Source organism: Heterocephalus glaber, unplaced genomic scaffold (genome assembly GCF_053883595.1).
Source record: "Heterocephalus glaber isolate CG9 unplaced genomic scaffold, H.glaber_assembly_v1.0 deba00000281, whole genome shotgun sequence".
Lineage (NCBI taxonomy): Eukaryota > Metazoa > Chordata > Mammalia > Rodentia > Bathyergidae > Heterocephalus > Heterocephalus glaber.
Genome location: NW_028258139.1, coordinates 11,861,498 through 11,888,461, shown reverse-complemented (window position 1 = coordinate 11,888,461; position 26,964 = coordinate 11,861,498). Strand labels below are relative to the sequence as shown.

At 44.4% G+C, this 26,964-nt stretch overlaps 2 protein-coding genes across 2 annotated transcripts in view; both read right to left on the bottom strand.

The window, feature by feature from the left end:
- The window catches only part of Arhgap39 (Rho GTPase activating protein 39), a 171,141-nt gene that overhangs the window by 124,594 nt on the left and 19,583 nt on the right, over positions 1-26,964 (bottom strand). The window lies entirely within an intron of this gene.
- Znf251 (zinc finger protein 251) overlaps positions 586-26,964 on the bottom strand; it is a 47,063-nt gene continuing 20,684 nt past the window's right edge. The window contains exon 3 of the mRNA XM_013068993.3: positions 586-26,960. Within this exon, the coding sequence (XP_012924447.2) occupies positions 25,444-26,960 (1,517 nt within the window). The 3' untranslated portion in view covers positions 586-25,443. The remainder of the gene's footprint in view (positions 26,961-26,964) is intronic.

The following is a 26,964-nucleotide window of genomic DNA, read 5'->3' as shown; positions in this document are numbered from 1 at the left end:
GTAGCCTTGGAAACTTCCCTTCAGTTTCCAAAAGACAACGGTGGTAAACCTCAGTGATAGGGTCCAGAAGTACCTGGCTTTCTTGTGGCTTACATTTACATTTTGAACAGAGATAAGGATTATTTCTTAATGCAAAGAAAGTCTGAACATAAGGCAATTCTGACTGTTTTTCCTCTTTCTTTTTTTCGGTACCGGGAATCGAACTCAGGTCCTTGCGCTTGCGCAGCAGGCAGCGAAACCACTGAGCTAAATCCCCGACCCTCCAATGTTTTTAAAAATAAATTTTATTTTATTTTATCCCATTCCCCAAGCCTCCCTATGTACAAAAGCTTTGTTTCCATTTTTTCCTTCTATTTTCACTTTTTTTCTTGTCACTTCCTTTCTCCCTCCCTCCTCCCTTATTCCCCTCCCATGAACACTTCCCATTTCCCAACATCCATTACATATTTCAGTCCTTATTTCCACTTTTGGTTTCTCACACCAGAGAAACAACGCAATATTTAAACATGTGTGGTCTGATTTATTTCACTTAAGAGTATGGTCTCAAGGTCCATCTATTTAGCTATAAATGTCTGAAGTTCATCCTTCTTTTTTTTTTTTTTTTTTTTTGTACCGGGGATCAAACTTGGGTCCTTGCGCTTGTGCGACAGGCAGCGAAACCACTGAGCTAAATCCCTGGCCCCAAGTTCATCCTTCTTTACAACGAAGTAGCACTCCACTGTATTAAAAACCACATCTTCAAAAACAACAACAACAACAAAAACCACATCTTCTTATCCACTTGTCAATTGATGGGCATTTGGGCTATTTAGCTATTACAAAGTGTGCTACTATAAACATGGGTGTGCCTATATCACTGTGGTACGCTGCTTTTAATTCTTCTGGGAAGATACCAAGAAGGAATAGCTGGGTCAAATGGAACCTCTAGTTTTATTATTTATTTATTTATTTATTTGGTACCAGAGATCGAACTCAGGACCTTCCACTTGCAAGGCTGGTGGCGGAACCACTGAGCTAAATCTCTGGCCATCTAGTTTTTGGTTTTTTTTTTTTGTTTTTTTTTTTGAGAAATCTCCACACTGATTTCCACAGTGGTTGCTCCAGTCTACACTCCCACCAGCAGTGGGGAGAAGGGTTTCTTTTTCCTCCTTACAGCCCCTCCAGCATTTGTGGTTGGTTGATTTTGTGATAGCAGCCATTCTTTCTTTTTTTTTTTTTTTTGGTACCAGGGATCAAACTCAGGTCCTTGCGCTTGAGCAGCAGGCAGCGAAACCACTGAGCTAAATCCCCGGCTCTATTCTTTCTTGAGTGAGGTGGAATCTCAGCAATGTTTTAATTTACATTTCATGAATAACCAGTGATGTTGAACATTTTTCATATATTTATTTGCCATTTCTAATTCTTCATCTGAGAAGTGTCTTTTTATTTCAGATGCCCATTTTTACATTGAATCTTTAAATTGGGATGGGGGGTCTGATGTTTTTGAGTTCTTTACATATTCTAGATAATAGTCCTTTATCTGAACAGCTGGTAAAAATTTTTTTCCCACTCTATGGGTTGTCTCTTCACTCTGTTGGTGGTTTCTCTTTCTGTGCAAAAGCTTTTTAATCAGATGAGGTCCCTCCTTTTCTGGAGACTCTCTGGTCTTTGCCATTGCCTTTGGACATTGGTCTCCAGTTTCTTCAGCCTTGCAGCACAGATTCATTCCTTAGCCTTTCAGATTGTCAATGGTGACTACAGTGTGTTGCCACACAAGCCTTCAACCTTAGACTGCTACTGGATCCTCTGGCTCACCAGTGCACAGGCTGCCATTTTGGATTCTTCCGCCTCTAATCCTGCAGAAAGCTACTGGGACTCTTCTGTTCCTGATCCTGTAATCCTACCTAATAAATCCCTGTATAAGCATACATTATATTGAATCTGTTCCTCTAGAGAACCCTAAATAACACATCTTTCACCGCAGAGGAGGAGGGCCTACTCAGTCTGGTGGTTCTGACATCTGAAGAGCTTTAGGAAGATGGAATGCAGACACATACACAGATGTGGATTCACCCTGGACACCTTGGGATAAGGACACAGCTGTCTGTGACAGAGCTCCCTGTGGAGTCCAGCTGATCCACAGCTGAAAGGTCCATCTTGGAGCCCCAGTCTGCCACTTCTACCAAATGAGTGAACTTGGGTAGCTAATCCCCTCAGAGCTTCAGGTTCCCTTGCTAGTAAATGGTCATAAGAAGGAAATAGAGGGCTGGGGATTTAGCTCAGTGGTACTGCTGCCTGTTTAGCAAGCACAAGGTCCCGAGTTTGATCCTGGGTACCAACAAAACAAAACAAAACAAACAACAACAAAAAAAGAAGGAAATAGAGTTATTAGGTCACCCCTGAATAGATTTCTATCAAAGCCTCTTGCAATAACTTGCCAAAACCTAGACGAAATAGAGAAGAACATTAAAAGGCAACTCACATTCTCAGTTATTTGTCCCACAGGGTCATTATCTCCCTATCTTCCATCCTGTGTCCATCAGTGTGGCTGCCTCCTCCAGGAACATACACAACTTACTTCCACCGTATTTAATCATTAACAGCAAAGGGCTTTGTCCCAAATTCTTCATACCCTAGTGCAGTTAACTGGACTCAATTTGAGTCAAAAGGCTGTTGGAATCTGATTAGAGACACACTGTACAAATCTGTTTCACATCCCCATTCCATCAGACGAGCACTTAATACTGAAGCATGTTCAATGGAGCACTCCACAGAAAAATGCTTTGTGATCTAATAATTTTGGGAAAACTGACTTTTTTCATCTAATTTTTAATTTTATCAATAGATATTTATTAATCCCATACTGTGTACCAGGACCTTATTTTAGGTCTTCTACCAAAGAGGAAAAGACAAAGGCCTTGCCCACATTGAATTCATATGTTAGACAGTATTTGTTCTAATATTTATAAGGGTCTGAGAGGGCTGGAGATACAACTTAGTACTTGCCTAACATGTGCAAGGCCCTGGATTTGATCCCCAGTGCTGAAAAAATTTTAAAGATATGTATAATGTATATGAGAATATATTTTTCCTCTTAAAAAAAAATATAAGATGAGGTCCCAGTTGTTGATTCCTTGTAGTATTTCCTGTGCAGTCTGGATTTTGTTCATGAAGTCTCTGCCTACTCCTATGTCCTCAAGCATTCTACCTATTCTCTCTTCCAGCAGATAGAGTGTTTCTGTTTTAATATTTAGATCTTTGATTCATTTCAATTTTAGGTTAGTGCATGATGAAAAATATGGGTCTAGTTAAAATCTTTGGCATGTGGAAAGCCAGTTTTTCCAGCACCATTCATTAAAGAGGCTATCTTTGGGCTGGGGATTTAGCTCAGGGGTTTTGACGCCTGCTGCACAAGTGCAAGGACCCAAGTTCAATCCCCAGTACCAAAAAAAAAGATTTAAAAAACCCCAAAACATCCAATTCAAGTTGTATTTCTGCTGTCATTGTTGGGCAATGTTGACAAACAGAGTCCAGAGCCAAACTGATTAATCCCAGCAACATAGCTGGAGCTTCATGGTGTGGTAGTGGATAATCCCAGCCAGCCCGCCCCTTTAGTTCCTCTGAAGTTCAGGCCACTTTCTGACTATGAGGCTGGACTTGGATTCATTAAGCCTACAACAGTCTATGTGTCTCCTATCAGCTTGAACTCTGCTCCCTGACACAGAGGCTCTGAGGCACCAGGAACCACAAGGCAGAGTCTGCCTGCAGCTGTTCTGAGTTCTGAGTTCAGTTGCTCCCTCTTCAAGCCGGCTACCAGCCAATCACCCTCTCCTGGGTGAGGTCTGAATCCAGATAACTCACCAGCTGCTGCAGTTCTGTTTTTCCACTGCTCTGTTCCACTGGTGTATTTCTCTGTGGAGGCCTCTGGGGTCATCAGTTGTCACTGTATGTCTGCAGGCTCTGCCTACTGTTCCCTCTCGGAGAGTCCAGGCTCTGGGAGAGAGCACTGCTTGGTACCTCCTTCCTCTTCATTATAGTCTCTCTCTTCACTCTCCCTGTAGACTTCAATTCTCATCTCAGATGCTTCCTGGGTCCCAGAGACCCACTTCCATCCTCCTTCTCCTCCTCTCGCTGCTATATTCCAGTGTCAGAACACCAAATCTTGGAGAGGCTCTTTCTCTGCTGCTCACCACTCTGCCATTTTCCCATTTTCTAATGTTTAAGTATACATTCCAAAGTAGTAAGAGGTTCAGTAGTAAGAGGTTCTCTCTTAAACAAGAGAGAAACAAAACAACATCCTGTAAGTCTCTACTTGATTCCTATGCCCTCAGGGTGTCCACCAAGTTGTTTCCACTCCAGGGCAGGTGGCTCCCTCTAGAGAGAGACTCAGAAAATAAAATCAGACTGGACTATCTACCCTTTTACCAGTTTGAGATCTTACCTCCCCAGGAAACTCATGTCCTTATTCCTGTAGGTACTCCTAAAGCATAAGTTACAAGTGATTTTAGCTGTAGCAATCATGTTTTGAGAAGGAAACATTGCTAGCAAAACCAATAACCAAGAGATCTATACCACTACTTTCTAAATTTTTGAGAGAGGAAAATAGTTCAACAGTCAAATAGAGCACTTTTTGCCTGCAAAGAGATCACCTCTAGAGATAGATAGAGTCAAGCATATGGCTCAGAGAGATTCTTCCCTGGGCCCTAGAGGGGAGAAGCCTCTGAGACATTCCTGTTGTCTGTCTAATCACCCAGACAACCTTTCTTAGCAGCAAGATAGGGCTATGTATTGTTTAAGGTCCATTCAAAATCACCAAGTATCTGAAACTTATAGGTTAAACTTACGTTCATCACCTAACAACCACAATTCACATATTAGTAAAGGCACATCTATCAGTTCTCTACACGCACATGAAAAGAGAAAGGCTGACGAAAATCCCGTTTATTCTAGTTAGTGTGTAAAAACACAAATGCATGTTGCTAGCTGATTGCTATTTTCCGCTATGTAAGACAAAACAGTTGTTGCAAGTTGCTTAGGCTGACTTCCTGGAAGGAGAGGCGGCCTAATTACAAGGTGGTTAATTCTAAAGTTAACTCCCAATGGGAAGTTTCTAATTTACTACTAGAGAGGAAAAGTCCAAATAAAACTTTAAACTGCCTAACCCGCGTCCCGCCCCCCAAATCACAGCATTTTACAAGTTCACAGTTAAGGTTTCAATGTCCACAACTTATTACCAAAAGTATTTTCTTCCCCTCCACACATAAATGATGAATATCTGACCTAGGAGGGGAGAGAGAGAAGGTTGGAGTAGTTTTTAGTCTAACAAAAAAAAAAAAAAAAAAAGGGAAACAGAGTCTTGCCGGGGATTTGGCTCAGTGGTTTCACCACCTGCTGTGCAAGTGCAAGGACCCAAGTTTGATCCCTGGTACCAAAAAAAAAAAAAAGAAACAGTTTTTAGTCTAACAAAGAATTGTTTTCTGTGTCTGTCTAGGGGTCTATCTTTCTAGCAAAGAGACAAAAGTCCAACCTATAGCTCAACTCTTATTTTTTTGTTTGTTTGTCTTTGGGTTTTTTTGTTGTTTGTTTTTTTTTAGTACCGGGGATTGAACTCAGGACCTTGCGCTTGTGAGGCAGGTGCCGAAACTACTGAGCTAAATCCCGGGCCCTGTAGCTCAACTCTTAATGGAGGTTTAAGAAAAGGGACTGATGGCATTGTTTCAGGTCACTCTGAGACGGAGGATAACTGATGATCACTGAGTTATCTTTCATCTCACTGAGGAGTGCAGGTAGGGACAATAGATACGTGGAGATTTTCGGCTGATTATTCAGTTGGGCTGTCGGGACCGAGCTTTTACTGAGGGACCTTTGGGTATCTGCCAGAGAGTAGCCGTGGCCATGAACCCTCAGTTTTCACTACTTCCACGCAATCAGAGTTCTGTCTCTGGAAAGGAATCCAGTTGCCTGTCTGGTCAACATTCCATTCTCCTTTGGTTTCAATGGGAATGGGGATTAACCAGAGGGCAATGGGAGAAATCTATCCTCTGCTTTGAGAATGGCAGCTGCCCTAAGGGCAATACTAGTTGACAGAGTAATCACTTTTGTTTAACATTCTATAAAGGACAGATAAAAGCCTGAACTGTCTTTACCTGAGATGATTTCATAAAGAGACCCATTGTACAGCATTTTAAAATTTACTTATAGTTACCATTAAAGTCCACTAGGTGGCAGACTAACATCTTTTTTTGCCTAGTGCTGTTGTCTAACAAAACAAAAATAATTTGAGCACCTAAATCCAAGGGCAACATATACAAACCGAGCATAAAATGTAATTTTTAAAAAAGGACAATTCAGGGCCAGGAATTCGCCAGTGTAAGGTCCTGAGGTCCTGAGTTCGATCCCCGGTGCCGCCAAAAAAAAAAAAAAAAAAAGACACTGCATCGTAAGAGAAATAAGCAATTTGCAAAAATTTAAAACATACAACCTAAAATTTAAGACAATTTTGAAACAAAAGCCAGAATCTATGAAAGAAACAAAGGCCAGACTTTATGAAACAAGAAAGAATCTAAAAAGACAAGAACCAGAATTTATGAAACAAAAAGACCACAAAATTAGAACCTATTATTGCAGATAGGTAACTTAATTAGATATCTTGTAGGCAGTTAGACAGGGCCAGCCCACAAGGAGCCAACATGGAGGATAGTCAAGACACATTCACTGAAGGCAAGAATTGTAAAAAGAAAGAAACTACACACCCTTGTGCTTCCCCTAGGGATAAATAGCAGTGATTGATATTCTAAATAGGTATCAATCACCTGGATGGGGGGTCAAGGTCTTAACCCAGCCTCTCCAGGAAATATTCCTGACCCCTACCCTTACTGAAAATTCTTGTATGCTTGCTACCTGACTTGCTCCCCCATTTGACCCCCATTTAATCAATATTACCTGGGTGACTGTACTTGTAATCTTATTGGTTGGTCATGGTTTTATCCCACCTCATGCCCACCTTGTACATTTCCATTGGATCTTATAGTTTTGTCCCACTTTGTACCCACCTCACCACATGGCTTTGCTGTATAAAATATCCTTGAAAAGTGGGGTGGGCTGGCTACCCACTTTCCAGTTCCCCTTCTGTCTCTCTTAGGCAGAAGCTTTCTTTCTTCCAATAAATTTTTCCTGCTCTTAACCTCCGTTGTTCCTAGAATTCATTCTTTGATTTTAGAGAACACGAACTCGCGTTTCAGATATCTAGTAGGTTTGGGAGTTATATCTCTTTCCCCTATATCACTATGAACTAAAAGTGAACTCTTACCTCCATCCAATGGTCTCGGTAGAAGACCTCCAAATGATATAGGGCACCAAGAAATCCAAATGAGCAAAATAATCCAAAAAAAGGGAGGAAATATTATAATTCCCAACCTGCTAGATATCCAAAATCCGAGTTCGTGTTCTCTAAAATTGAAGAATGAATTCTAGGAACAATGAAGATTAAGAGCAAGGAATATTTATTGAGGGAGAGACACCTTCTGCCTGAGAGGGACAGGAGGGAACACCTGGAAAGTGGGTTGCCCTAGCCCTATGCCCCATGGGGTTTTGTTTGTTTGTTTTGGTAGCGGTGATTGAACTCTGGACCTTGCGCTTTGGAGGCAGGCGGCAGAACCACTGAGCTAAATTCCTGGCCCATAATGTATGGAAAGTACATGGTCCTTTTTTTTTTTTTTTTTGATACCAGGTATCAAACTTGGGTCTTTGTGCTTGCTAGGCAGGCAGTGGAACCACTAAGCTAAATCCCTGGCCCCAGGGGGTTTTTAATGGAGCAAAGCCACAAGGTGAGGTGGGTACAAAAGCGGGCCAGAACTATTGTCAACTAATAAGATCCAATGGAAAATCACAAGGTGGGCATGAGTTGGGACAAAACCATGATCAACCAATAAGATCACAAGTACAGTCACCCAGGTAATATTGATTAAATGGGGATCAAATGGGGGGAAAAGTCATGTCACAAGTATACATAGGATGAACAAGGACTTTCTGGAAAGGAAATGGACTAGGGAGTTTCCGGTCCCCACTTAAGGTGATTGATGCCTATTTAGAATGTTGGTGTTCATCTCTAGGGGCAGTAGGTTAAGTGTAGTACTTTTTCTTTTTTATAATGCTGACCTTCAGTGAATGTATCTTGTCTTTCCTACTGACTCCTCATCAGGCTGGCCCTGTCTAACTGCCTACAAGATATCTAATTAACTTAGCTGTCTACAATACTGTCACATGCAAGGAATGTCTTATTTACAAAATAGCAAATGCCATATTTGATAGGTGGGTCTTGAATATCTTGTCCTCATTTCTTAGACATAGAAAATAGTCAGATGAGTGGAAGCCAGTACCTGCTTTTTTGTTGTTTTTTGTTGGTTTGTTTTGTTTTTTTGAGACAGAGTCTCACTATGTAGACCAGGCTGACCTTGAACTTGTAATGATTCTCCTGCCTCGGCCTCTGGAGTGCTGGGATTATAGGTGTATGCCACTATACTCAGCTTTTTTGTTTTTAAGATATGAGGCCTTGCTAGTGATATAGGGGGAAAAGATGTAATCCCCAAACCTGCTAGATATCCAAAACGCAAGTTTGTGTTCTCTAAAATCGAAGAATGAATTCTAGGAACAATGGAGATTAAGAGTAGGAAAAATTTGTAGGGAGAAAGAAAGCTTTTGCCTAGGAGAGACAGAAGGGGGACTGGAAAGTGGGTAGCCAGCCCACCCCTCTTTTCAAGGATGTTTTATACAGCAAAGCCATGTGGTGAGGTGGGTACAAAGTGGGACAAAACTATAAGATCCAATGGAATCGCTTCTCGGCCTTTTGGCTAAGATCAAGTGTAAGATCCAATGGAAATGTACAAGGTGGGCATGAGGTGGGACAAAACCATGACCAACCAATAAGATTACAAGTACAGTCACCCAGGTAATTGTGAGACCTAAGTGACTCCATTCTAAAATTTGGTGGCATACATGTCAGTTCTAAGAAAAACCACAATATGTATTTTGACCACCTGCATGTGATAGTGTTCAGCCGTCCCCTAGCAACAGCTAATCAGTAGTTAGCAACCATTTGCAGCTTGGGTGCGCAAGGCACAATCAATCAGGTTTAATTGCCAATCTAGAACCTTGCTGTAACCACTATAAAAACCCCTGCTGATTTGGAGTCGAGGCTCTCAATCTTGACCCACTGCGACGGTGACGGTTGGGAGTCCCTGCTCGAGCTTGAATAAACGACCCTCGTATGTTTACATCGGAATTGGCTCCTTGGTGGTCTTTGGGGACCTTGAAATCTGGGCACAACAGTAATATTGATTAAATGGGGGTCAAATGGGGGAGCAAGTCACATAGAGCAAGCCTACAAGGATTTTCAGTAAGGGTGGGTCAGGGATATTTCCTGGAGAAGCTGGGTTAAAACCTTGGCTCCCTACCCAGGTGATTGATACCTGTTTAGAATATCAATCACTGCTATTCATCCTACCTGGATGTAGGCTAATTTCTCTCCTTTTATAATGTTGGCCTTCAGTGAAAGTGTCTTCACTCTCCTCCATGTTGGCTCCTTGTGGGCTGGCCCTGTTTAACTACCTACAAGATATCTTATTAATTTACCTATCTGCAATACTAGGTTGCCCAAGCTGGCCTCAGACTCCTGGGGTCAAACGATCCAGCTCCCTCAGCCTACTGTGTAGCTGGGACTACAGCCACACCCAGCCTGCATCTATTAGGTGTTGACCTCACAGCCTCTCATCATGTGGACTTCTTTTCTGATGAATGAGCTTTCCTTGGACTCTTAGGTCATCTCCCCACACCCCCCTCAAGGATTGAACTCAGGACCTCGCACTTGTGAGGCAGGAGGTCATCTGCTTTTTTAACAGGTCTTCCCTTTTCTTAGAAGACAATTTGATTAATCATGTGGGAAAGATACATGTGATCAAGCTCCATGTGTTTGAGCAGGTGTCTATTCCTCATGGAGGCTTCACACTCCTACAGCTGATCTAGCAGGGCCTTTGCCCTCTCCAGGGCTGGCTGTGAGTGAAGTGAATGACAATGTTCAGAGATTACTCTTGTCAAATCTTCAGCTGTGTTAGCTACGTATGAATGTCATTCACAAAAATATAAGTACACATGCCTCTTAACCATGACAATTGTTTGAGCTCACTCATTAGGAAAAAAATGCAAACTAAAACTATGCTTTCCCTTGGGCTGGGGATTTAGCTCAGTGGTTCTGCTGCCTGCCTTGCAAGCACAAGGACCAGAGTTCGATCCCCGGTACCAAAAAAAACCCACCCCCAAAACCACCAAAAATCCCTACTCTTTCTCATCAGATGGGTGAGCATTTGTATTTGCTGACACAGGACGTGGGGAAGCAGTGCTCTCTGCCAAGGGTGGTGTGGAGTTGGCCTCCATGGTCAGCTGCGTGGCATCTCTCACCACGAAAACAACCAGACCCTTTGGCCCTGCAATTCTACTCCCTGAAATTGCCTAGACACACGATAAAATGTGTATAAAGATAGTCATTTAAACATGTTTGTGGGTGTGAAATATTGGAAATAAGATAAAAGGCCTGTGATAGTTCAGCCAATTACGGTGAATAATTCTTGGGAATGCCATGCGCTACTGAGGAGAAGCAGCATTATACTTCCTTAATTAGAAGGACCTACAAGATACACTGTTCTATGAAAAAAGAAAATGTGAGAGAGCATATTGAGTACAATATCAACTATATACAAAAGAGTATAAATGAACATGGTTGGAAATGTGTATCTTGTGTATGTGTGTACCCTGTATATTTGTGTGCATCTCAAATGTGTGTATCTGGTACATATCTATCTCATATGTATCCTGAGTATATACATACTCCTTGTATCATGTACAATGTAAGTACTCATCTTATTTGCATGTGTCTCACACATATATATGCATCTTATGTTATGCTTCCTGAGGTTTTGTCCCTGTTGTGGGAAGGCCATGGGAGGTCTGCTTGGTGAAGTTGGTATGTGTGCCATCTGCTATTATCAATATTTCCTTATTATAATATACAAAGTGCTTCATAAATTTAATATTTTTATTTGTAGTATCAGAGCTTGAACTCGGGCCCCTCACAGTGAGCTACATCCTCACCCCTTTTTTAAACATTTGGAGGTAGGTTCTCCATAAATCACTACATTGCCCGGGCTAGGCTTCGACTTTCTGTCTCTGCCTCAGCCTGTTAGGGCTAGTGTTGAGATGCTCTCTCAAAGCCTCAGGCAGTCATAGGTGGGGCTTTTTTTAGAGGTGGCTGGATCTAGCATATAACATTAAAATTGATTTATGGGTCCAGTGATTTAGCTCAGTGGTTCCACTGCCTGTCTCGCAACCGCAAGGACCCGAGTTCGATCCCTAGTACCAAAAAAAAAATTGATTTATGATATAATGCTAAAATCAAGGGCTCTAGGATTAAGGGTGTGAGTGCTACCTGCCCTAAGTAGCCTGGATAAGATATAAGATAAAAAGAGCTGTGGTCATCCTTTGCTTGCTCTTGCTGTGTTTTGCCTACAATGAATTGTTTCTCCTCTGTGATGCCTGTCTGCCATGTGCCACTCTGCCTTAGACCCAGCCACCTGTGGACTAAAACCCCTACAAACTGAAAGCCAAATACACCGTTCCTCCTTTAACTTTGGGTGTTAGGTATTTTGTCTTAGCAACAAGAAAAGTAACTAAGACAGCCTCCCAGAGTATAGGGATTGCAGACAAGCATCACCATGCTCAGCATAAATTTCATTTTTGAAAACTTAAAAAAATAAAATAGAAACATGGATTAAAAAATAGATGGTAGATGGTAAAATCCAATGGTCAATGAACATGAAAAGATGCTCAGCCTCATTAGGTAAATAATGAACTATAACTTTTCACCCATCATGGTGTCAAAATGTAAAAAACAATGGCACCGTGCTGATAGATGGGACTCTGCTGCTGTAATTTCTGTCTGCAACGGCCCTGCAGAACTCTGAACCTTGGGAACTCATATAGCAGAAGGTTCCCTGTTCTACAGATGTTGGGCTTGGCCTGTAACTTGCTTAGGTCAGTGAGCATGAGCAGGGGTGAATCTGCTACCCCCACAGGAGCTTTAAGTTTTGTTGTGAGAACCGACATGACTTTTTGCTCCCCTGACATGCAAACAGCTGGGGCTTCCTGAAGATGAGGGCAGAGGATTGTGTTGGGGAACTGGATCCCTTTCATGGGTATGTGCACGCAGGGGTTTACCAAAGAGTGCACCTAAGTGTGTGGTTTACTGCTTGTCGACTGGATCCTAACAAAACTGATGTACACACTTCAAGAAGAGGTGGGCCTGGGTCTTCATTTTCCAGGAGTCGAAGCAGAGGCCATCTGAGGCTGATCGGGCCGGGGTGCCTACTGCCTAGTTCGTCTTGGCTCTGACGGCTTCAGGAGGGTCAAGACGGCCTGTGGACCCCTGCTTAGGATGCTGAACGGCTGGATCTGACCGCGCTGGACCATCCCGGGCAGAGGTGGCCGGGCAGCACGACCCCTCAACCCCTGGGGAAGAGTGAGAATTCGCCAAAAGCACCTCCTGAGCAAGACCCCCGGGTCAGCACGGCCATAGAGAAGTCGGGGCGTGGTCCTCTGTGGGTGAGTTGGACAAGGGATGTGGCTCAGGTTGACTCTCAGTGGGTGGCTCGGGCAGGTGAGGGGGCGTTGCCCAGAAGCAGCCTGAGGGGTCAGAGGGCGTGGCCCTGAGAGGGTGGGTGTGGCTCAGGAACCGGCCAGGTCCTATAGGGCCTGGGGCGGGCCCTAGTGGGCATGCCCCCAGGCCTGAAACCCGGGATCCTGTCTCTGAAGAGAGGCGGGATCACGCTGCCAGCTGCGGGCCTACGTGTAGGCTCCAGGGCGCCCATTCCCGGTGTCCGTGCTGCTCCTTAAGAGGCGGTAAGCCCAGCCAGCCCGAGGTGATGTAGGCTCCGGGCTGGGTCCGGTCTCCACCGGAGGACCACGTAGGCTCTTGGACTGTGCCACAGTGCCGGGGGCCTGACCCCTGCTGTCACTCCTTGCTCCACAAAGGCGGGAGTGAGATTTGGAACCGGAGTCTGACCTCGGCCAGTTGGCTGTACACAGGGCAGGAGCAGCTGCAGCAGTTTCCTGCCCACCTCGCCATCCCACGGGGAGTGTCTCCAAGTCGCAGCTACTGGAGAACAACTGGGGCCTCTGGCCTAGGCACTGCCTAGTCTGCCGTCTTCCGGGCACCCCAGGGCAGCCTGAAGGCTCAAGCGCAGATCTGGTGGTGTGCCCACTTCCGGCACACTGGAACTCTGGGTCCTGCTAGTGTCTCCAGCCCCGAGAACCTGGATCTAGGGAGGCCTCAGCACTCTGAATGGAAGGAGGAAGGTAGCACTAGGCCTCTGCAATCCCACCAGAGGCCAAGGGGCAGTGCGGAGAGAGTCCCCAAGTCCTAGCACTTTTGCAGCAGTTTGGACCCAGAGTACAAAAGATTTCTTTGCCTTAAACATCCCCTTAAATTGGTTGGAAAAAATCAAAGATAATTACGGATGAGGAGATAACCGGGCACAGTGGCGCATACCTGTAATCTCAGCACTTGGGAGGCTGAGACAGGAGGATCTCCCAGAGTTCAAGGGCAGCCTGAACTACATAGGGAGAACCTGTCTTAAACAAAACAAAACAAAACAAAAAGAAACCAAAAAGGGGCGTGAATGGAAAAGTGTTGGGGCAGCAAAAAAATAAGCACACAGATAAATCAGGCTTTCAGCTTTTAAAAGTTGTGCACCCCACCCTGGGTGCCTCTTATTGGATCTCTGCATAAGACTAACAGAAATGATTGGGTGCTGAGTCATCTTAGAGACATCTTACTATGCACATCTCTCCCAGAATTCACTCTGATTTAATCACATGCATGAGAGGCAGTCCCTGTGTATGAACCTTTAAGAAGTTTGAGTGGAGAAAAGGTTACTGAAGGTCAGGGCATGGGATCTAACATACATGTGCTCTGGCCTGGAATTTTACAGATTTCTTGGTCTGTTATTTTGATTTCTGCTTCCCTAGGTGCTCCTGACCAGAAACACCCCTCCAGGGCCATGCTTCAAGTGTCATCAGAATGGTCACGTGGCTAGGGAATGCCTGCAGCCTGAGATTCCTCCCAAGCTGTGTCCTTCCTGTGGGGGTTGCACAGGAAGTCAGACCGCCCAATGCTGGAAGCTGCCTCTGGGTCATGACCCCAGGGACTCCAGATGGGCTCCTTCCCAGATCTTCTTGCCTTGGTCACTGAAGACAAAGCTGCCCAAAGGCCTCAGAATCCCCCTGGAGCATCTCAGATGCCGAACTTTGGGTAATTCTTACAGTGGACAGTAAGTCCATCTTCTTCCTGGTCAACACTGGGGCCACCCATTCCACCCTTCCATCTTTCCAAGGACTCGATTCCCAGCCCCACCTATTGTTGTAGGTGTTGACAGTAAAGTCTCCAGACCTTTAACCCCCTCCCCAATCTGGTGTCAATTGGGACAACACCTTTTGCCGCACTCATTCTTAGTCATCCCTATCTGTCCGGTTCCCCTTTTAGGGTGAGACATTTTGACCAAGTTGTTAGCTATTCTGACCATCCCCAGGACACAACCAACACTTATAGCCACCCTAGTGTCTCCTTTCCTGTCCTTCCTCCCACCTCCGCAGCTCCAGTCATCTCCCCTCATCTCAGCTTCACGGACTGGGATACCTCCACCCTGTCCCTGGCTTCATCCCAACAACTGCTTACTGTCCTTCTCAACCCAAACCATCGTACTCTACCCAGTGACAGTATCCCATTCCCGACCTGGCTTTATGCGAATTACAACCTATTATTTGTTGCCTGTTGTGACATGGTCTCTTAATCCCTATTGACTCCCCTTGCAACACCCCCATTCTGCCAGTACAGAAGGCAGATGGCACGTACAGCCTAGTACAAGATCTCCACATTGTCAATCAGATTGTTCTTCCCATACACAATGTGGTGCCAACCCCCTACACACGTTTGTCCTCTGTCTCTCCATCTACCACTCAGTACTGTGTCTTAGACCTAAAAGATGCCTTTAACTATCCCCCTGCACCTTCCTCACAGCCTGTCTTTGTCTTCATCTCGACAGACCCTGCCACTTGTCCGTTCCAACAGCTGACCTGGACCATCTTGCTGCTGGGTTTCTGGGAGAGCCCCCACTACTTCAGTTAGGGCTTTGGCATGACTTGTTCTCTTTTCACCCCTCTTCCTCTCATCTCATACACTATGTAGATGACCTCTTCCTCTGCAGCCCCTCCTATGAGTCCTTTCATGAAGATATCCTCTTATTATTACAACATCCAGATTCAAAGGGATACCATATCTCTCCCTCTAAGGCCCAAATCTTTTCCCTGTCCATCATCACCTATCTGGGCATCAGTCTCCATAGACATACTCAAGCCTTACCTCCAGCCTATGTCCACTTGATCTCCCAGATCCCAACCCCTGCTACCAAACAACTCCTCTGCTTTCTCAACATAATAGGATACTTTCACTTGTGGGTTCCTGGCTTTTCCCTCCTCACTAAATCCCTCTACAAACTCATAAAGGGAGACCCCACCAAGCCCTTAGACCTTCCTCACTCATCCTTTCAGTCCTTAAAGGAGGCTCTAAAGACAGCTCTCTCCTTGGCCCTTCCAGACCTCACCCAACCCTTCAGCCTCTATACAGTAGAACACAGGGGATGTGCAACAGGGGTTCTAATGCAAGATCCAAGCCCTTGTCCAACTGCATTCCTATCCAAGTAACGATCTCACCATCTCAGGCTGGCTGCCATGACTACGGGCAGCTGCCATAGTGGCCCTGATACTCCTAGAAACACTCAAAATCACTAGACATGCCTCACTCACCCTCTACTCTCCCATAATCTTCAGGGACTCATGTCTTCATCCCACCTCTCACACTTTTTTTCCACCCCTCACCTTCTTCAGGTCTATGCACTTTTCATGGAAACCCCCGTGATTACCATCATTTTGGACCCTGATTTTAACTCAGCTTCTCACCTTATAAACATGCCACCTCTTTCAGAAAAGCCTGAACCATATGACTGGATGTCTCTAATACAAGCAACCTTCCCTTTCTTTCACTTTTCTGCCTTCTCCTTCCCAACCCTAACTATTCCTGGTTCAATGATGGGAGTTCATATAAAGCCACCCCCAACTCCCCTGGCAGGGCAGTATATGCTGTCATCACTCATGATTCTGTCATAGAAGCTGCACTTCTCTCTACATCTACCACCTCTCAACAGGCCAAACTAATCGCCCTGACCCACACACTTACACTGGCTAAGGGCCTACAAGTTAACATTTATACAGACTACAAATATGCATTCTGTGTACTACATAACATGTTGCCATCTGGAAGAAAGGGGTTTTCTTACCTCCTGAGCATCTTCAATCATTAAGGCAACACTTATTAAAGCCCTTCTCCAGGCCACCCTCTTCTTGACTTGGGGAGTTGTACTTCACTGCAGAGGACACCAGAGGCTTTCAGACCCCATAGCTGCCAGGAATACCTTTGCAGACAAAACCACTAAAGAAGCAGTAAGCCTCCCCCCCCCCCCACCTCTGAGGGTCACTATTTCACCCTTTTGGGAATGATTCTGGCCTATTTCTTTTCTGAACACCAGCAATATCAAGATTTTCCTACAAAAAATGGATGGTTCCTAAGCCAGGGAAAGTTCCCTCTTCCTGCTTCACTGGCCCATGCCATTTTTTCCATCCTTTCATGACAGTTTTCACCCCTGACCCAACTGCTTGAGCCTCTCATCTGCTATCCCTCCTGGAAGACCCTTCTCAAAACCATCACCACTCAATGCTCTGTCTGCCATGCAACTACACCTCAGGGTTTTCCGAGGCCCCCTCCTTTTCCTACACATCAAGTGCATGACTTTTCTCCAATTCAGGACTGGCAAATTGATTTCACCCACATCCCATGAGTGTGAAAGCTAAAGTATTTCCTGGTCTGGGTCCACGCCTTTACTGGATGGGTTGAGGCCTTTCCCACTTGCTCAGAGAAGGCCTCAGCTGTTATTAACTCCCTCCTAACCAATATTATCCCCCAGTTTGGCCTTCCTACCTCCAATCAGACAACAGCCTCCTGAAGGACCACCTCACTAACCTCACACCAAATCCATAAAGACTGGATTTCCCTGCTCTTGATCGCTCGCCTTCACATCTGAGCCACCCCTGAGGAACCTATGGGATATAGTCCATTTGAGGTTTTATATAGCCACACTTTTGTGCTCGAAGGTGAAACCTCAGCTCAGAGGGCAGCCCCATCAGAGACTATCTCCCAGTTCTGCAACAAGCTGGAAAAGAGAAAAAACACAGCTTCTCCTAACTTCTCTTGACACTATCTTATGAGGATAGTCTGGCTAACAAATTGGTCCTAATTAAAGATTTAAACCCTTGGTTCCTACAGCTCAAGTGGACAGGACCCTTCCTGGTCATCTGTAGCACCCTGATGCCTGTCCATCTGTGAGACCCTCCCTGGTGGGTACAATGCTCCCAGGTAAAGCTGTGTCCTACTAATAACTCTCATGAACCCTCCTCATGGAAATCACAAGTAACCTCTCCTACTTCTCTCAGGCTGTCCCAAATTCCAGAAGACACCTGAATGCCCTGCCCCTACCCACCCTAGTGCTTCACCTACTCTCTTTATTCTGTTGGCCCTGATTTTTCTTGGTTTCAGGGCTCTCTTTAGATTAAAAAATTATATATGTATAGAGAGCACCCTAAACACCATGTGTTTTTACTAAGCATTCTCCTGTGGATTGTACTTACAATCCTGTTATGGCTTCAAATCAATTGTCTTTTGCCTCAGGGATAGAATCATTTTTTCATGCCCATGCTTGCTTTTTTTTGGTACCAGGGATCGAACTTGGGTCCTTGCGCTTGTGAGGCAGGCAGTGGAACCACTGAGCTAAATCCCCGGCCCATGCCCATGCTTGCTTTCACCCTAACTAGGTTCCTCTCCTCCTCCTCTCTGCACTTTTTTGTCTGGCTAGCCCTCTGGTTTCTTTTGTTGTGCCCCTTGGTTACACCCCCACTGCTTCTCCCAATGGTCCCTAATTATGTCTACACTCCCTGCTAAATTGGTCCAGTCCTTCCTTAGCCAAAAATTGTTGGCTCTGCATCTCCATGTCTGCAGCCACCTATGCGCATATTCCACTCCCTCCCCAGGTCTTGGTCCTTACTAACCTCACATACCACCTCCATATGAAACAAAAGGCCCACTCCAACTCTTAAACACAAAGTCCATGATAAATTTCTCCATTAATGACATGACCAAAAAACTCAGACAGGATGTGTGGCCCGACTCCCTCAGTCCTATGTTGCTAATCTCTCCATATATGAGAGCTCAACAAAGACCATATACAGCCCCATAACCACTGATACTAGTCTTAGAAAGCTCCCATCTGCATTCACTGTAACCTGTCCTCTAGCACACCACTAGGACATCTACTCTCCTATCAGTGTAACTATATGCTACTGTTACTGGCCTCAGCTGACCATGTCAATCACCAGGTCACCCAGGATGATTCATTCACTCAGCCTGTCCACTTTTCCAGCCCTCCCAATGTTACAACATCACTGCTCAATAAACAGGTTCTGTGATGGCTGCCACTTCCCATGTATGACCATATATTCATGGACTCTTTGTCACCAATCTCCCACTCACTCAGATTGTCTCCTTTTGCCTACCTTTAGCCACTCCTCACAATGATACCTAATAGATACCAAAAGATTCTTCCTCCAATGGGAAAACAGAACAGTAGACACCAGTCACATCCCCCATCAGGAGCCCTTCCAGCCCCTGACGGGTGCTGCCCTGGGCATCTGGGAAAAAGAAAACCAAAAACTCACACATTTCTTTAATATCCATAACCAATTCTGCTTACACAGCCAAGGTGTTTTTTTCCTTTGTGGGACTTCCACCTACTTGTGCCTCCCCACTAACTGGACCAGCACCTGCACAATGACATGCTTCAGACCAAAAATAGATATTGCTCCAGGAAACTAGAGCCTGCCTGTCACTGTTAGAGCCCAAATCTAAGAATGTAGAGCCCCACAACTAATACCCCTGCTTGTCAGTTTGGGTGTCACCACCGCCACAGGGATGGGGATAGCAAATCTAGCTACCTCCCTGTCCTACTATCATTCCCTTTCCCAAGATCACTCTGACAGCCTCCAAGAAATTGCTAAATCCATTTTTGCCCTACAGACCCAGATGAACTCCCTGGAGGCAGTAACCCTCCAAAATCATAGGGTCCTAGATCCTCTCACAGCTGAAAAAGGCAGCCTATGCACCTTTCTAGAAGAAGAATGTTGCTTTTACACCAACTGGTCAGGCATAATGATGATGCAGCAAAAAGGCTAACTGAAAAGGCTTCAGAAATTAGACAATGCCTGTCCAACTCTTGGACCAATATTTGGGGCTGGCCCTCATGGCTCCTTTCATTAACTGGGCCTCTTGTCTCTATTCTCCTCCTTCTCTTTGGGCCATGCCTCTTCATCATTTTTTTAAACAATTCCTACAAAACTGAGTTCAGGCTATCATCAATCAGCCAATGCAACAAATGCTAGTTCTGATCGCTCCCCTGTACTGTCCCATCCCCCAAGAACTCTCTCCTCATTAAGGTGTCCAGGCCACCCACAAGTCCTGCATGAAGAAAGCATGAGAAACAGCCCCTATCTCCTCGACTTTCCCTCCCTTTCTCTCCTTCCTTTTATAACAACAAAAAGATGGGAATGTCATGCCTGACAGGTAAGACCAATTCTGGCAAACACAACAGGAATCCTCAAAGAACACAGAACAGGCCACCATGTCCCAACTCCTCAGTTCCAGGAAATTTGATTACATCTACACCATCTATTCTGAGAAGTGTGACCACATTCTCTCAACCCCTCAAATTCCTCAAGGCAGCAATTCCTCCCTGGACCAACCTCTCAGCAACCATCTCCCCTTTAAAGCCTTTGTTCTCCCTTTGCTGAGGGCTGACTTTCTTTCCGGACTCAGGCTGCTCACACCCGAGTGAAATAAACAGCCTTGTTGTTCACATAAAGCCTGCCTGGGTGGTCTCTCTGCTCTCCATGCCTTCAATACACTTAGGACAGTGGAAATTCAGGTACATGAAAGGGTGTGTCCTCCCAGCCCCAACTATGTTACTTGTGCTAGTCTGATCTGACTGCCCTAATGGGTCTTGTGTGGTATCACTCATGGAGCAGATCTGTGTTTTCCTTCTGGGGAAAAGTTACAAAACAGCTTCAAACTCTAACACCTGAGTGTGTGTAGGGTTGGGTTCCCAGAAGCAGACTCTGAGACTAGGATTCCTGTGAAATCCTTTTATTAGGAAGCATTGTCAGACAAAGCCTGTGCAGGAATTAGTAGTGCATCTGTGAAGGAAGGGAGTTCAAACTGAAACCAAGAGGTTAAAATGGTGTGGGCCAGGGATTTAGTGGTTCTGAGGCTTGCCTCGCAAGCACAAGGACCCAAGTTCAATCCCTAATATCCCTCCCGCCCCCCCCCCCAAAAAAAGGTTCTCCAGCTTCCTCATGCAAGAATAAAACTCCTCCAACTCTGGGACCAAGGAGGTTTCAACAAAACCAACATTTTCAACATTTTTGGGGCCCTCTGATGAGCCAAAGTCTGGCTAAATATACAGGGGATAAATAAGGATATTTCCTGGCTTTTTCTACCTAGTCTATAAATTGCAGTGCTTCTGTGCAGTGGAGGTGGGGTCTGGGCAGCAGATAACTGTTTTCCCAACTGCACCAATTTATGAATAAAGTAGTTTTTCCATTTTTATGGGCTTTTCCAAGATTCTTGATGGCAGGTGGACAGCACCCAGATAGTAGGGGCTCAGATCTAGGCTCTAGCTGGGCCTCCTGGTAACAAAACAAAGGGTTGGAAGGTGATAGTTTGATCCTAGAGAAGAGTCTGGAAACTGTTGGTCATCTCAGACCTGTCCAGGGAGCCAGGGCATTTATAATTCTTTAGTGGTCACTAAGAGATGTAAACAGTGGAATGGGGAAAAAAATAAGAACCAAGATACATCATATACAGGTACAAACACCCAATGATAAATGTAAACGAATTGTATACCTAAAATGTACCAATAAAAGAACTAAAACAAAAACAAAAACAAAAACAGTGGGTCCTGCAGCCCCAGGGAGTCCTCAACAGAGGCAAATGCTGAGGAGCTGAGGTGTGAAGATGACAGAGAACCTGAAGGATGTAGTGGAATGGCAACTAGCATGGTCTCAAGTCTAGTCTGAAAAAAAAAATAGACTGGGGCCAGGGATTTAGCTCAGTGGTGCTATGCCTGCCTTGCAAGCGCAAGGTCCTGAGTTTGATCCCCGGTACCAAAAAAAAAAGCCTAGTCTGAATTTGAGAATCCTGCTTTATTGAGGAAGTAACAAACTGTTTTTCAAAGGACCAATCCCATTTTATACTCTCACTCTGCACCCACTTATCCATAAGGCAACACAGGAAAGCTCAAATCTCTCTACATCCTCTCAACACTGTCTGCCTTTTTTTTTTTTATCAGAGCCATAGTTAGTGGGTATGAAAAAGTGGTTCTTTTTTTCTATTTTAGACTTTTATTAATAAAAAAATCTTTGGGCTGGGGATTTAGCTTAGTGGTTTTGCTGCCTGCTGCGCAAGCGCAAGGACCCGAGTTCGATCTCTGGTACCAAAAAATAAATAAATAAATAAAAAATCTCACACAAACACAGCATGCTTTTCCTTACAAAGCAACACATTTCCCCATACTCAATGATAATCATAGTCCACCCTACTTGCAACTGAAACTTAAGTCTATCACAGGTTCATGGACACCAGCAGACCAGCCTCCTGGGTCAGAGACAAAGGATTTTATTATGCATGATAATCACAGTAGCCAGAGTATTAGCATTTCATGTAATTCCCTGAGCTCTAGTTCCCCCAAAAGAGGGCCAAGTGACAGCTGCACATGCAGCCAGGGTGCATTACAGGAGAAAAACCCTGAGTTTAGGGAATCTGAACTTTTTCTACTATAAAAGCATACTTGCCCTTTGCTCCTAGGAAGATCCTATCTTTATCTCTTTTTTTTGTTGTTTTTGGTACTAAGGAACATGGGTCCTAGCACTTGCGCAGCAGGCCGCGGAACCACGGAGCTAAATCCCCAGCCCTGTATCTCTACCTCTTAAGGCTATTTGATATATAAACACATATAGTTGAGGGCCGGGGATTTAGCTCAGTGGTTTCACTGCCTGCTTCACAAGTGCTAGGACCTGAGTTAGATCCTCGGTACCAAAAACAAAACAAAACAAAAACACATATAGTTCAGAAATGATAGCCTAATGGTAGAAACACAAAACATGCAGAAACATGAGAGACCCATGGAGAACTGCCACTCAACACTGAACTTTAAGTAGTTCTTAAAGATATTAATGATCAGGCTTACTGTGATTCTGATTTGCATTTCCCTATGTCTAATTATGCTGTGCATCATTTCATGTGCTTACTGATCGTTTGTATATCTTTTTGCATAAATATTTAAGTCTTTTGCTTATTTTTCAATTGAAATGTGTTTATATCATTGAGTTGTAAAAGTTATTTCTATACTCTGGATACAGGTCCCCTAGCAGATAGATGATTTGTGTATATTTTCACTACTGCTGTAGGTTGTGCTTTTGAGTGTGTGTGTGTGTGTTGGGAATAGACTCTAAGAGGGCCTCCTGCTTTACCACTGAGCTATAACCCTACCCCCCCACGCTCTGTTTGTTGTTATACAAATTAATAGCTTTGTACATGTACATAACATACTGTGATCATTTTCACAAAACCCAGTCACCCTTCCTGTTTTTTTCAAATTACAGCAAAAAATTCTTGATTTTGATGTAGTCCAATATTTCTATTTTGTCACTTTTGTTTTTGATATCTTTTTCAAGGTGTGGTAATATGTCTTATGTCTTTATTTTTGTGGTGAAAAATCTTAAAAGCCACTCTTTTAGCAATTTTCAAGGATATAATAGATTGAAGTGGGTCATGGTGGTGCACATCTGTGATCCCAGTATCTGGGAGACTGAGGCTGGAAGATTGAAAATTCTAGCCTAGCCTAACTGATGACTCTGTGAGACCTTGTTTCAAAATTAAAAATTAGCCAGGGATTTAGCTCAGTGGTTTCGCTGCCTGATGCGCAAGCTCAAAGACCCGAGCTCAATCCCCGGTACCAAAAAAAATAAAAATTAAAAAAATAAATAAATAAAAAAGTGTGCTAGGGAATGTAGCTCAGGGCAAAGTCCCAGTAACACATACGCACATGCGCGCACACACACCCCCCCCCCTCACAGAGCTAGAGTTTTTCTTTCTTTTATTTTTTAGACAGGGTCTTACTATGTATTCTAGGCTGGCCTTGAACTCACTATGTAGCCCAAGTTGGCCTTGAAATCATAGTGATCCTCCTGCTGCAGCCTCCCCAGTGCTGGGATTACAGACGTGTGCCACCACACCTGCTGTAGAATATATTTATTTATTTATTATTTTTTGGTACCGGGGATCAAACTCAGGACCTTGCACTTGCCAGGCAGGCATGGTGCCACTGAGCTAAATCCCCAGTCCCGGAATATTTTTAAAAGCTGACAACACCAAGATCTGCTGCAGATTCAGAGCAACAAAAACTTACACATTGCCAGTGGAAAGGGAATTTGGTATAAATACTTTGGAAAACAGTTTGGCAGTTTCTTAAAAAGCTAAACATAAGCTTACCAATGACCGGGCAATGCTATTTAGCTATTGTATTTAACCAAAAGAACTATGAAGTTAGCTTTCCAAAACAGCTTATAGTTAAATTAGCTAGCAGTTATAGCTGCTTTATTCATAGTTGTCCCAAAAGGGAACACTCAAATACCTTTCAATGAGTGAATAAACAGAATGCTCCATCCATATAACTGAATACTGCTTGGGAATAAAAAAAGGGACTATTGATACATACAGCAACACTGATGAATCTCCATCATATTATGTACATAAAAATTCCAGACTCAGCCAGATGTGGTGGTGGATATCTATAACCCCATTCAGGGAGGCTGAGGGAGGACTATTGCAAATTTGAGCCCAACCTGGGCAACTTAGCCACTTATACCCTGTCTCAAAATAAAAAATAGGATGGCCAGTACGTGCCTGTAATCCCAGCACTCAGGAGGCTGAGACAGGAGGATTGCTGTGAGTTCAAGCCCAGCCTGGGCTACACAGCGATACATGTCTCAAAACACCAAAAACAAACAAACAAACAAACAAACAAATAAATAAATAGGCTGTTGATATAGCTCAGTGCAAAGGCCCCGAGTTCAATCTCCAATGCCAGAAAAAGGCTAGATTCAAAAGATTCCACACAGTGTGAGTCTGACTGTGAGGCTATAGGTACAGAAACAAGCCAGCCATTTCCAGGGGTGCCGAGGACTCACTACACAGAGCACAAACTCTGGGTGCTAAAGAGAACATTCTACACCTTGACTGGTGGGAGTAACACAACTGTCAACTGTTTGTCTTTGTGAAAACCCAGAGAACTATATACTAAAAAGTGAAATTTATTTTATATCAATTATACCTCAAATCTAGTTATTAAAAATCCTGTCAGGATCAGGTGTGTGGTGCACACCTATAATCCTAGCATGCTAGAGGCTGAGGCAGGAGGATCACAAGTTCAAACCAAGTCTGGGTAACTTGGGAAGACTCTGGGTTCAATTCCCAGTACTCCCTCCAAAAAAAATTCTATCAGTAATTACAGTTCTTAAACATGGAACCATGTGGCAGATGTGGCAGCTGATGCTTTGCTGCTTTCTTAAGTCTCCTCTGCTGAGCTGCAGATCCCCTGAGAATTGAAAAACAAACCAACTTTCACTTTACAAATGGACTTAGCCTTCAGGTACCCTGTTAGGGGCAGGAAACAGAGCAACCTAATGGTGGAGGTAAGGCTTGAACCTGCTCAGTGAGCCTGACGCTAGGAATTCTGGACCACAAATCTGGGTTAGACAGGACAAAGGAGTTAAGATGGGATCATCATGTAGGACTGATGAAATGAGGTGGCTCAGTCCTTGCATCCTCCATCCACACATTGCCAGGGTCTGACGCACTCACATCTTCACACTGGGCATGGTAACCTCTACACAGACCACTTCTCTAGAATGATTCCTTCATATTTACTTTCAAATTTAATGACTTCACTAGTCATCCAACTTATTTTATTTTGCTTTGCTAGTAATATTTAGATCTTATTTATTTATTTATGTCATCCTATCCAACAGAAAATGGACAACGGCTAAATCATTTATCAATTATAATGTTTTTCTTGGAAAATCTTTTTTATATAAATAAAAGGTCTTTTGGATCCATCATTTAAGGGGGTTTGTCTCCAACATGAGTTACCTGATGTTGAGTAAGGGCTGAACCCCTACTGACAGCTTTTCCACATTCCTGACACTTACAGGGTTTCTCCCTAGCATGGATTTCCTGATATTCAATGGGTTAGAAATTCTCACCCACGTGAATTCTCCAGTGCAGAAAGAGGTTTGAGCCTTGGCTGATGACTCTGCCCCCTCTCTTTCCAGGGGACATGAGGCTGGAGCCAGGAACAAAGGCTGGGCCACATCTCCTTGTATGAAGGTTCTCCCTGTGTGAACCCGCTGGTGCTGAGAGAGGGCTGACCTGCGGCTGAAGGCCTTGCCACAGGCACCACATGTGTAGGGCTTCTCACCGGTATGGACACGCTGGTGTAGGGTGAGCTGGGAGCTTTGGCTGAAGGCTTTGCCACATGTGGTGCACTCATAAGGTTTCTCCCCTGTGTGTACTCTGCGATGCTGCACAAGGGTGCAGCTCCGGCTGAAGGCTTTGCCGCATTCACTGCATGTGTAGGGTTTCTCGCCAGTGTGGATCCTTGTGTGTTCTGTAAGGTGAGAGTTGAAGCCAAAGGCTCTACCACATTCCTTACACACATAGGGCTTCTCCCCAGTGTGAACCCTGTGATGGAGAAAAAGACTTGAGCTCTGGCTGAAGACTTTCCCACACTGGCTGCATCCGTAGGGCTTCTCTCCTGTGTGGATCCTCTGGTGCTGGATAAGGCTGGAGCTTCGGCTGAAGGCCTTCCCGCACTGACTGCATCCATAGGGCTTCTCACCTGTGTGGATCCTCTGGTGCTGAGTTAACTGGGGGCTCTGGCTGAAGGCTTTGCCACATTCCTTACATTTATAAGGTTTCTCTCCTGTGTGGATTACACGATGTTGAATAAGACTTGAACTTCGACTGAAGGCCTTCCCACATTCACTACACCCAAAGGGTTTTTCTCCAGTATGAATTCTTTGATGTAAAAGGAGGTAGGAATTGAGCCCAAACATTTTCCCACATTCACCACATTTAAATGGTTTATTCCCAGTGTGAACCCGTCGGTGTAGAGTAAGGCTTGAGCTCTGTGTAAAGGCCCGCCCACACGGACCACACTCAAAAGGCTTTTCCCCAGTATGACTTCTCTGATGGCGGCGTAGGTCTGAATTATATTTGAAGGTTTTACTACATATATCACATTTAAAGACTCTTTCTCCTATTTTATTTCTTTTAAGTCCAACAACATTTCGGTTCAGATTGAAGTATGTATCAAGTGCAGCAGCACACTCCTGGGTTCTTTCTCCTGGAGGTTGTTCCCTACATGTGATAGATTTGTTTCTAAAAACTGTCTTGTGAAGTTGAGAAGGTTTCTTGAAACTTAGTCCAGCAGACTTTCCCAGGTTCTCTTCTTCCTTTCCTTCATGGTACCAAGTCTCCTGGGACTCAGATGCCTGTGAATTACCCTTTGAGGATTTATTTGACAAAAATACTGGGGCTTTTATTTCTTCTGAACATTTCTGGTCTAGAATGGATAGTTCCTTCTTAGTCCCAATCTCAGAATCTGT